The sequence below is a fragment of the Odocoileus virginianus genome, chromosome 8, assembly GCF_023699985.2.
Source record: "Odocoileus virginianus isolate 20LAN1187 ecotype Illinois chromosome 8, Ovbor_1.2, whole genome shotgun sequence".
NCBI lineage: Eukaryota > Metazoa > Chordata > Mammalia > Artiodactyla > Cervidae > Odocoileus > Odocoileus virginianus.
The window spans coordinates 59,528,243-59,541,159 of record NC_069681.1 but is presented as its reverse complement, the minus strand read 5'-3'; the positions used below and the strand labels follow the sequence as shown (position 1 = coordinate 59,541,159).

General features: G+C 35.3%; 1 protein-coding gene across 2 annotated transcripts in view; it reads left to right on the top strand.

Annotated features, from left to right (window-relative positions):
• Nucleotides 1-12,917, top strand: part of PIBF1 (progesterone immunomodulatory binding factor 1) — a 230,739-nt gene that overhangs the window by 131,342 nt on the left and 86,480 nt on the right. For both annotated transcript variants that reach the window (XM_020902643.2, XM_020902642.2), the window contains exons 12-13: nucleotides 2,077-2,227; nucleotides 11,494-11,584. In XM_020902643.2, coding sequence (XP_020758302.2) covers nucleotides 2,077-2,227; nucleotides 11,494-11,584 — 242 coding nt within the window. The remainder of the gene's footprint in view (nucleotides 1-2,076; nucleotides 2,228-11,493; nucleotides 11,585-12,917) is intronic.

The following is a 12,917-nucleotide window of genomic DNA, read 5'->3' as shown; positions in this document are numbered from 1 at the left end:
TAAACTCAGATGTTCATAGATTGATTTTTCCCTAAAGAATCTTTAATGTAATGGCCTTCCATAGGTCCAATAATCATGTTCTCCAGTGGACTTTCAGAAACTGTAATAAATTTATTCATATCATCCACTCAGACAAATCCATGATAAAAGAGAATTCTCTACCGTGGTGTATCAGAGATTTTGAAAGCTACCCAAGTCAAAAGTTTCTGGCCATCTCTTCTTTCTGTCATGAACGAGAATTTTAAATTGTACCTCTCAATTTAATACTACCTTTCAGTCTCTTCTTAAAATAGTACTTTATGAAATATGTCGTCTCCAGCATTTTAGTTCTTTGTCTCTTCTGATATCCATTTCTGCAGTTTTTCTTTTGTGGTTTTGTTGGGAAAGTGAGGTATAGATGAAAGGTTATCAGCCCTGCTGTGAGAACCACCATTTAACACTGTCCTTACTGAGCCTCTCTACTGACAAAGGCATTAATGTGCCACTGACAACCAGATTCTTAATGAATTACATCCCAACTTAGTGAACTCTCTGAAAACCCCAGGTTGTTTCACTGTGTAGTGATTTTGTTATAATAAATTCTCTAGAAAGCATTTCCAACCAGCAAGAATTAATGCTACAACAGGAATTTTCTTTTTCTGATCCAATCAAGGACACTAGACATCATCCTACAACTATTACTCCCATGTCACTCTTTCTCCATCTTCCAAAGGAATGTATTTAGAGGATCGGGGATGATTATTAGTTTATTTGCATTTGGGAGGGTGTTTTGATGGAAATAATTTTTAAAAATGAGATGAAACAGATTAAATTAAATCAAAATTTCTGCTAGGTAAAAACTGTAAATAGATCTTCCATATCTTCTTTCTCCCTATCTCAGGAAGCAATCACATACATTTGTTAAGGTAAACTTTATGTCATTAGAGAAAATAAGTTTTCTTCAAAATTGCTTAATAATAGAGAATTCAGGGTAATTAAAGCAGTACATCTCATCTTTATGAACCATTTAATACAGAGTACTCATACTTCTGTTTCCTGCAGTGGTAATAATATTTTTTAGCACTTTTACTATATTCTAGTCACTTTGCTAAACACTGTGATTTTATCCTCTCATTTAATGCTTCCAATAACACACTGAGGTAGGCCTAGAAAGAATAATTACCTAAGATCACGAGTAAGTGTCAAAGCCAGGATTGAAATCCAAATCTTTCTGGCTCCAAACCATATTCTTACCATAATATTCAATTGCTTCTCAGGAAATACTGCATTCCTTATGCTGTGTTAAGAAGTAAGTATAATACCACCCCATAATTTAGTCTGTACTAGTAAGTAAATTTTCTAGATAGTTGCAATTTAATGTAAGCATTAAAGCATTCCTTTGTCACTAGAAATGTCTCCTTCTTGGTGAATTCATTATTGTCACCCTAGTGATTTCTTCAGTAAGTTACCATAGGAAAATACAGGCTTTTTTCTTCTACTTAAAATAACTCCAATTTCCATGTCTTTTATATCTCTTTTTAATAAATTTTTTATACTTTCTTTCTATACAAAGGCATTTTCTGGTACTGTTCCAAATAGCACTTCACATTTACATTTTGATTTGCTGCTTTGAATTTATGATTGTTTAGCAAACCAAAAATCTTACTAAAACCATGGTCTGGGTAAATGAAATAGTCTGTGGTAGAAAACTGAAAGACTCATTATGAGTATGTAATTTTTACACACAACTTTGCAGGTCTTTCTCAAGTATCTGTGATCACTAGATAAATAACCTCCACCTAGGTGAGGAGTATAGCATTATTGCATTTTTTGAATTCTAACAAGCAAATGCCAATGTTACTCCTACAACTTTTCCTAAGTTTTAAATTTTTTTCAATTTATATAAAAAGGTGCTTCATAATTTTCAGTTCAAAACAAATTATTTTCCTCAGGAACAAATGTATTTACCTCTTCAGTCATCTTCATTGAGCTTTCTCTTCATATCTAATCATTAAAAAATATTTTTTGCTTCATGTTTTCATCCTAACTGCCAACCTATTTAATTCTGCCTTTGCCATTTTTTTTTTCCACTTCTAGGTTTTAACTAAAGAATTTTATAGTCTCCAAGCCTCTTCTGAAAAACGCATTACTGAACTTCAAGCACAGAACTCTGAACATAAGGCAAGGCTAGACACTTATGAGAAACTGGAAAAAGAGCTTGATGAAATAATAATGCAAACTGCAGAAAGTAAGTCTCCCCACCCCAACACACACAGCTTTTTCTTCTGACAACACAAGGAACCTGATACTGTTTCTAAAACTGCTTTGCTATATTGCTTTGAAATGTTACTTGTGACTTTCTTTGAAAGAATACTTTGTATTTTAAAAATTAGTTAACCTTAATTCTAGTAGTTTGAGAGCAAAAAATATATATTTGTCTCACTATGATAGATTTTATCTTTTCATTTATTTATTTGTTTTACTATTTCATTTCACTCATTCAACAATAAAATGATTACATATGCCAGGATCTGGGGTGTAGAGTTCATGCAATAATTTTTATAGGTATTCCTAGTCTATTCTGCTGGGAGAGACAAACATGTCAACAGATAATTAAAGTGCTATTAGCAAAAGAGAGGCAGATCTTGATAAGTACAGAAGAGATGTGAGTTAATTCCTTGTTGGAGGTGAGGAATCCCTAAGAGGGGAGATAACATTTGAATGAGTCTTGAAGGACAGATAGAAATTCATTGCACACCATGTGTTAAGACTTTGACCTTTAATTTCTACTTCTTTTTCCCCCTCTTATTTGCCATCTTCCTGTGTTGTCCTTGACTCCAAGAGAATATTGCAAATTAACACTTCACCATTGGCTGAGATGTTTGCTATAGTACATTATTTCTATTCAAAAGTCAGAAATGATAGTGGCATTCTTATAAAAGTGGGTTTAATCTTCAGCTGAAGTTAAGGTTGACCCTATCTGGGGTACCTTTTCTTATGAAGACTGTATTATGTTGGTATCCCAATTTAAGGAAAACTCTTTTTCATTTCTGTCATTGCCTTTTTTTAATTTCCATGGTCAGTGTCTGATAACTGCAGTAGTTTCCAAATTTATCCTCAGTTTCTTCATGGCATCTGAATAACCTCTATAAAATATAGATTTGACCATACCATACACCTGCTTTAATGCCCCTATAAACATAAATCAGCCCAAGGTCAAATTCCTTAGCATGTCTTTTTATGATTAGACTCATTTATCTTTGTACTTTTTCATGCCTTGCCATTCTTATCACCTTATTTTGAAAGTTCTATACTCTTTTTTATCTCTATAACTTTGCAGATGTCCCTCTGTTTAAATAAATTAGTAATAAAAGAAAACTTCCTCAATCTGATAAGAGATACCTGTAAAAAATATACAGCTAATATAACTAATGATGAAATATCAATTGCTTTCCTTTTAAGGGAGAGAACCAGGCAAGGACTTCTAGAAGGATTGCCTTCTAAAACCAGGCAAGAAGTTTTCATAATTTCTATCAAACATTGTATTTGAGCTCCTAGCCAGTGTACTGCTGGATAGGATAAATTTTACCAAGATCAGAAAAGAAGGGAAAGACTATATTTTCAGATTACAAAGCGATCCCTGACACTGATAAGTAAATTTAACAGGCTATGACAATTACACGAAAATATACTAGAAGCAAACAATTGGAAAAAGAAATTTAAAAAGCAATTTCCTTTACAGTGGTATCAAAAAACACAAAATATATAGGAATAAGTTTAACAGTACTAAATACAAATCATTGCTAGGAAAAATTAAAGAAGACTCACTAAAATATCCAAAGATAAAATCATGAATTCTGTTAATTTGGTGTTGTTCCAATCACAGTTCCTTTTTTAACATTTTAGTATTCCATTTATGTGAAAATTCAAAGTCTACTTTTAATAATAGCATGACACACCTACCACAGTGCCTGAAATTAGCAAGACTGACTATTCTCAATGTTTGTGAGGAAGACGTTCTTATAAAACCAAACAACCTATCCAGTTATCCAGCAATTTCATTCCTAGTTACTTTCCCAAAGACAAAGAGCATATGCACACTAGAACAACCAAAATAATGTTATTGGATCAGGGGGAGGAACACAATTGGAAGACTTACACAGACTGACTCAAGACTTAATATAAAGCTATAGTGTCAAACTAGTATGCTACTGGTGTAAAGAAAGACAGATACAGTAACAAAATAAAATAGAGAACTAAGAAATAGACCCACACCTGTCTGATTATTTGATTTTTAATAAAGACAGCAAACCATTCAACTGGAGAAAGGAAAGTTCCATACATGGTGCTAAAAAAATTGGACATATTTTTGAAAGTGAGCCTCAACCTTATTTCATACCATACACTAATACTAACTTAAGATGAAACTTGCAAGTAATAAGTAAAACTATAGATCTCTAGTGGAAAACATGATTGTTTTTGCAACTTGATGCAGCTCAAAATTTCCTAGATAGGTTCCTGAAAGGAACTATAATAAAATAAAGCTTTACTAAGTTGATTTCATCCTCTTTTAGAAGACATTTTTAAAAAATGAACTAAATTGCAGAGTAGGAGAAGTAATGATAGTCTTATGTCTGACAAAGCAATGGTATCCATATTAAGAAAATGACTCAGAGAAAATATTCACAGAAGTCTTGACATAAGATTATCCAGATGGGCCTATCTCAAGTGTCCTTGTAAGAAGGTTATGTGATGATGAAAACAGAAGTTGGAGAGAGGATTTGAAGATGCATAGAAAATGTTAAGAAAGTCATAAGAAAAAAATATATTTACAGTACTTCCCTGTATCTATTAATACTGTGGGTTTACATCGTCCTCCCATGCGGCACTAACAGTAAAGAACCTACCTGCCAATGCAATGAGACATGAGAGGCACAGGTTCAATCCCTGTGTCCGGAAGATCCCCTGGAGAAGGAAATGGTAACCTACTCTAGTATTCTCGCCTGGAGAATTCTGTGAACAGAGGAGCCTGACAGGCTACAGTTAGGAAGTCACAAAGAGTTGGACACAGCTGAAGCAACTTAGCATGCATGCATCTACATCAATATTGTTTTAAATGATACAAACCACTGTAGATGTTATATGTATTGCTAACACTGTATCCAAAATGAAACGATAGATGGACCTAGAGGTTATCATACTAACTGAAGTAAGTCAGAAAGAGAAAGACAAATATCATAGTAATATCATTTATATGTAGAATCTCAAATATGGTACAAATGAACTTAGTTACAGAACAGAAATAAACTCACAGACATAGCAAATAAACTTATGGTTACCAAAGGGGAAGAAGGAGGTAGGAGAAGAATTAATTAGAGGAGTTTGGGATTAGGAAATACAAACTACTATATGAAAAGTAGATAAACAAAATAGATAAACCTACTTTCTAACACAGGGAACTGTATTTAGTACCTTGCAATAAACCATAATGAAAAGAATATGAAAAGGAATATATATATTCACTTTGCTATACATCAGAAGCACAACATTGTAAATCAACATTGTAAATCAACTATATGTCATTAAAAATTAATATTATAAAAAATGAAAAGATAATGTGAAGAAAAAAATTCACATTTATTTACAGGTATAAAAATTCATGCATGGATAAAAAAGAAGCAGCAATATCGCTTTATCACAGCCCAGTATAACTGATATGATTATTTCAGGGTAGCCTAGCCTATATACACTAATGAATGAATCACTATAAAATTTTTGTGACATACAGTATTATAGTCATATTTACATTACAGTATTGGAAACATTGTTAGACCTTTTAAGAAGCTCCTTACCTGTGATGATACGCTAATATGCAGTTTCTTCAGTTATGAGAGAGAGACATACAGTACAGTAATTGTTTGACAGCAAAGGTTATAAAACAGTAAGAAAACTGACACATTATTAATTTTGTTAAATATTACCTATGCCTGTATAAGGATAGACTAGCATCTACATATACTTGATGCATTCATGACTTACCTTATTCTTAACTTTTTTTTTGATATTTTAAGGCTACATGGTTCACCTGCAAGTTTTTTCAAATTGTTTCAAATCTCAAAAAAATTTTTCCAGTGTATTTATTGAAAAATATTCATGTATGAGTGTGACCCAAGCAGTTCAAACCCTTGTTATTCAAGGGTCAACTGTATATATTTCTCCAAATGCATTGAATGGTAGACTTAAGATTTGTACCTTTCACCATGTGTCAATTTTATTTTTAAAAAAGAACTGTAAATAATATTGAACCATAGTTGATAATTTACACATTGAACTATTTGGAGTGAAGGCTCAGGACTGCAACTTCTTTTGAAATTCATCAACAAATAAGATAGATTCACGAATGTGTAGCATTCGTAGCTCAGATGGTTAAGAATCCACCTGCAATGCAGGAGACCTAGGTTTGATCCCTGGGTTGGGAAGATCCTCTGGAGAAGGGGATGGCAACCCACTCCAGTATCCTTGCCTGGAGAATTTCATGGACAGAGGAGCCTGGCAGGCTGCAGTCCATGGCGTTGCAAAGAGTCAGACACAACTAAGCGACTAGTACAACAACAACAACAGCATGGATGAATACAGTGATGGACAGATGTGTGAGAAATAAATATAGTGCAGTGTACAATTTAAACTACAGATGTTGGATATATGTGTACATTTCTTTCAGGTTTTTCATATATGTAAAAATTGTTAGATTTTTCATATATGTAAAATCTTTAGAAAATATACAGAAATTAATTTTTTTCTATGACATGTATAAACCATATCTTTGTTAAACTAGATTTATTTGTACTTGGAAGACCAGTAAACTAGGTTCTTTTCTATCCATTTACACTGAAAATTAGAATATTCCTATCCTGTTTAATGAATAGTTAACTGAAAAATGAAATTTGTGAGATGTAAGGGCAAAACGGAGAAGGCAATGACACCCCACTCCAGTGTTCTTGCCTGGAAAACCCCATGGACAGAGGAGCCTGGTGGGAGGCAGTTCATGGGGTCACTACAAGTCGGACATGACTGAGCGACTTCACTTTCACTTTTCACTTTCATGTATTGGAGAAGGAAATGGCAACCCACTCCAGTACTCTTGCCTGGAGAATCCCAGGGACAGAGGAGCCTAATGGGCTGCCGTCTATGGGGTTGCACAGAGTTGGACACGACTGAAGTGATTTGGCAGCAGCAGCAAGGGCAAAACACTCTTTTTTAGTACCATAGTGTATACAGTACTCAAAGGATTATCGTCTAATTCCTCTCATTTCAGCTGACACAAAGATGCTTAGACTTTATTTATTAAGGTGTAACCATGACAAGAAAAAAATCTCAACAACCCAGGTAACCATGATGGTGTGGTCACAAATTTCAAGCCAGACATCCTAGAGTGTCAAGTGGGCTTTAGGAAGCATCACTACAAACAGCTATTGGAGGTGATGGAATTCCATCTGAGCTATTTCAAATCCTAAAAGATATTGCTTTTAAAGTGCTGCACTCATTATGCCAGGAAATTTGGAAAACTCAGCACTGGCCACAGGACTGGAAAAGGTCAGTTTTCATTCCAATCCCAAAGAAAGGCAATACCAAAGAATGTTCAAACTACTGTGTAGTGGTGCTCATTTCACATGCTAGCAAGGTAATGCTCAAAATCCTTCAAGCTAGGCTCCAGTAGTACATGAACCAAGAACTTCCAGATATACAAGCTGAATTTAAAAAGACAGAGGAACCATAGATCAAATTGCCAGCATACTCTGGATCATAGAAAAAGCAGGAGAATTCCAGAAAAACATTTACTTCTGCTTCATGGACTACACTAAAGCCTTTGACTGTGGCTCTCAACTTAATGTGGAAAATTCTTAAAGAGATGGGAATCACCACCTGAGAAACCTGTATGCAGGTCAAGAAACAACACTTAGAACCAGACATGGAACAATGGACTGGTTCAAAATTGAGAAAGGAGTATGTCAAGGCTGTATATTTTCAGCCTGCTTATTTAACTTATATGCAGAATGTACATCATGCAAAATGCTGGCCTGGATGAAACACAAGCTGGAATCAAGATTGCCAGGAGAAATAACAACCTCAGATACGCAGATCATACCACCCTCATGGCAGAAAGTGAAGAGGAACTGAAGAGCCTCCTTAATCAAGGTACAAGAGGAGAGTGAAAAAGCTGGCTTAAAATTCAACGTTCAAAAAAGTAAGATCATGGCATACGTTCCCATCACTGCATGGCAAATAGTTGTGGAAAAAAATGAAAACAATGACAGTTTATTTTCTTTGGCTCCAAAATCACTGCAGATGGTGACTGCAGCTCTGAAACTAAGAGACGTGTGATCCTTGGAAGAAGAGCTATGACAAACCTAGTTGTTGTTGTTCAGTTGCCAAGTCATGTCCACCTCTTTCTGCCCCATGGACTGCAGCATGCCAGGTTTCACTGTCCCTCCCATCTCCCAAGGTTTGCCCAAGTTTGTGTCTGTTGAATTGGTGATGCCATCCAACCATCTCATCCTCTGTCACCCTCTTCTTCTGCCTTCAGTCTTTCCCAGCATCAGGGTCTTTTTCAGTGAGTTAGCTGTTCACATCAGGTGGCCAAAGATTGGAGCTTCAGACAGTGTATTAAAAAGCAGAAACATCACTTTGCTAACAAAAGTCCATATAGTCATATGTATGGTTTTTCCAGTAGTCATGTTTGGATGTTAAAGTTGGACCATAAAGAAGGCTGAGCATTGAAAAATTGAAGCTTTTGAACTGTGGCTCTAGAGAAGACTCTTGAGAGTCCCTTGGACAGCAAAGAGATCAAACCAGCCAGTCCTAAAGGAAATCAGCCCTGAATATTCATTGGAAGGACTAATGTTGAAGCTGAAAGTCCAATACTTTGGCCACCTGATTCGAAGAGCTGACTCACTGGAAAAAACTGATGCTGGGAAAGATTGAGGCCAGGAGGAGAAGGGGACAACAGAGGATGACATGGTTGGATGGCATCATCGACTGTGCACATGAGTTTGAGCAAGCTCCAGGAGGTGGTGGAGGACCAAGAAGCCTGGTGTGCTTCCGTCCATGGGGTCACAGGGTCAGACATGACTGAGTGACTGTACAGTAACAACCCATGGCAAATTGCAGTATCCTGTTTACACTTGAATTGCTTTTTGCAATTAAGTGTAACATTACGTTGGAGAAGGAAGTGGCAACCCACTCCAGTATTCTTGCCTGGAGAATCCCATGGACAGAGGAGCCTGGGGGCCCATGGTCCATAGGGTCGCAGAGAGTCAGACACGACTGAAGCAACTAAGCCCGCACATAATATTAAGTATTTGAGGAGTTTTCTTTTCAAAGATCTCATCAAGTTGTTAAAAGTACAGGTATTGTCCAGAAAGTAAATAAATTTTTTTGTGAATATCAGATTTCTAATTGTCAATTGAGGGACCTCTTCTCTATCCTCCTTCTACTTGTAAACTCTGCTAAGCATTTGTCACATTTTTCAAAACTCTTCTCTTGCTTCTCAAATCATCCCTTTTGATTGTTTCTTCTCCATCGTCTTTATTCTCTTCTTCTATCTAACTGTTTCTAGTTCCTGGGGCTTTTTTCTCCTCATCCTCTTTAACTCTTACCTATTTTCTGGATAATCTTATCCCTTTCCACGATTTCAGTTAGTGTCTGTAGGCTAGTCACTCCACAGGTCTGTATGGAATTCTGTTTTTCATTCCTTCCCTAAATCCAGTTAATAATAGTAACTAACTTGTGAGGAGTTTTCTTTTCTCATTACTGGAATTTTTTTCCTATATAAAATCAGAGTTAACAACAAAAATATATTGGTCATGTTACTTACCTATTTTAATCACTTTTAACTTCTTGTTATCTTGTTGTCTATAGAATAAAATCCAGACTCTTTTATCTAGCAAATGAGACTACTACCATTGTTTTCAGACTACCTAGCCACTTTCCTCACAATTATTAATACTAAAACTTATCTCTGTGCCTTTACGTGTTAGAGTTCCTTCCTGCAACTTCTCTGTAAATGTCATTCTCCCCATACCTTCTTTATGCCTCTAGCATGGGGAAAATGGTAGTACTCGGTTATTAGTTGTGCTTCTAAGACACATTCATATGTCTTTAGTACCATTTACCATGTTGAATAGTACATTGCTTCTTTAATTAAATCATCACTAGCATAATTATACCGTGAGTTACTAATCAAGTAAGTATTAAACTCGAATTTAAGTTGTCCATCAGTATCTGATGAGATTTTGGGATGTTAGCTAAATTTACTCCTCTCTCTTCTGAACTTAGAACTGTCTAAGACAAACAAGAATCAGATGGGTATCTAATGCCAGCTCTATCTCTGATAGAGATGAAGTGAAGTCAACTTGGATCTGAGCAGTGATGGCTGATAACACGACTGGCCATGGCACCAAACATCTCTCGCCTCCACATGTCCCTCATAATTAACAATCTGACCTCTGAAAACTGATCTTGGTTCAGTGTGAAAATTAGAGTCAAAATTGAAGAAAAACGCTTACAAATATTCAAAATGTTTACTGTACCACAGCAGGATCAAACAACAAAAAAGGGCCTACTACAGTCATAGGCCTGCAAGTAGCTTCCTCACTAATGTAAAATCTGTGGCATTGTTTTAAACTTGAAACACTTCTGAAAGTAGGTTTCTCTTTTTGACATTAAAATAATGGTTATCAATGAATAATGTCATAAAAGTTGTTATATGTCATTGACTGCTTTAAATTGAGCTATAAATCTTTAGCTTTTATGGCCTTTGATTAAATGTTTTTTCATCTCAACTTCTAGTAAAATTGTCATTGCATTTAAACTTTTTACCCATAAAATGTTAACCTGTTGGTTAAAATTTCTTTTGGGGAGCATGTGACAATAATAAAATGTAGAAGTAAATGTTGTTGCTAAATTTTTTGTAATTAAAAAAATCATCAATAGGTTGTTAGACTGTACTTTTTCTTTACAGAGTAGCCTACTTAAATGTATAATTTCATTATTGCAAGTTAGGATAACTTGATAACAAATTAGATAGCTTTATCTTCTGATAAAATAAGGGACATCTTTCCTAATTAAAAATAGTCATTTCTTTTATCAGGAAGAGAAGTGATGAAATTGAGGTTATCTTTACTTTTTCATAATTATGTAACAAACATTTCATGCAAAAAGCCTTTGAATCTCAGAATAAGCAGTCTGTATTATTATGTTTTATAACAAGACAACTGAATGTGTCATATGATGCAGTCCCTCACACTTTGAAGCAATAGATGGGACAACTCCAAGCAAGCATACACTTTATGAAATACGCTGCTACTTACAAATGGCCTGTTTGAGATTATGCATGATCCCTTTCAAGTGTTCTTATGTTCACTAATTCATTATTATGAACTCTTTTATTTTCACTTATGCCATGCTTCTTAAGAAGAAAGAATTTCACAGTGTACACTTATTATTATTTTCCAGTTGAAGATGAAGTTGAAGCTGAAAGGATTCTTTTTTCCTATGGCTATGGTGCTAATGTTCCCACAACAGCCAAAAGACGACTAAAGCAAAGGTAAGATCAATATATATTTGTTTACTTATCTAGTCAAGCTAGATGTAATTACATTCTGCTTTTTGATAATGTACTAAGTGGAGTGACAAAGTTACTGTATTTCTTCTTATGCATAAATATTACATTGCTCATGAAACATAGCATAGTAAGTAATAATCATGCCTTTCATGTATTTTTAAGTAGACTGTAAGTGTACATTAGAATTTTCCTCGAATTGGATTCAGTGATAATGGCAGCATTTAAATTTTTTCAGGTTAAAATTAGCAAATGTGTTTCCTTTGTTCCCTTGTTTCATATTCGCCTGCGTACATTCCTTGACTTATACTTGAGAGAGAGAGAGAGAGAAAGACTGAGAGAGAGACAGAGAGCTGGCATATATGCACTAAGTCTGACTCTCTGCAGCCCCATGGACTGTAGCCCACCAGGCTCCTCTGTCCATGGGATTCTCCAGGCAGGAACACTGGAGTGAGTTGCCATTTCCTCCTCCAGGGGATCTTCCCAGCCCAGGGGTCAGACCGTGGCTCCTATGACTGCTACATTGCAGGAGGATTCTTTTACTGCTGAGTCATCAGGAAAGCCCAGCAGATATATTGTGACTGAAAATATAAAAGACTTTATGAAGACCAAGAAAATTTTTAGAAGATCCACTAGTTATTTTGTGAATTTATTTATTTAAAGTATACCAAGAGAAAATTATACCTATGTTAATTGCTTTTCTAGTTGACCTAACTCTTTTCTCCCACCTAAATTCATCCTGCTTTGCAAAAAGAGTTCCATTTGCTACCATAACAAATCTAAATGTTTCTACCAGACTTCTGAGCCCTTCCATGTAGCTCTACTTCTCCAGCCTTATTTGTCTCTCTACCCAAAATGATTATCTCCCTGCCTATAAACATATATTTTCCATGTAACCACATAACAAGCATTTGTCTTTATCTCGCTAGCTCTCATTCCTATATTGCTTCCCCAGCCAGATGGAAAGATCCTCAAGGTCAGCAAGTACGGCTTATTCTTGTTTATTCTCCATTGTCTCTACCCAGCATGGTGTGAGACAGCTAGCAGAATTGTCTGTTCATATGAGTATTTGAGGATTCAAAGCTGCTTGCTTATCTGTTGTTTTTATATGAATTGATTTAAACATTTAGAGACATTACATACTAAGTAAGAAAAGGAATTAATCTTAACTCTAATACTTCTATAGAAGCTTTGGCTCAGAAGATAACATGTCTTTATGGCTATCAAAAGTGATATAAGATACAGGTCATTTTATGAGAGGTAACAAAAAGATGCTTAGAACTTGTGTTTCCTGCTAGTTACACTAAATAGATCAAGG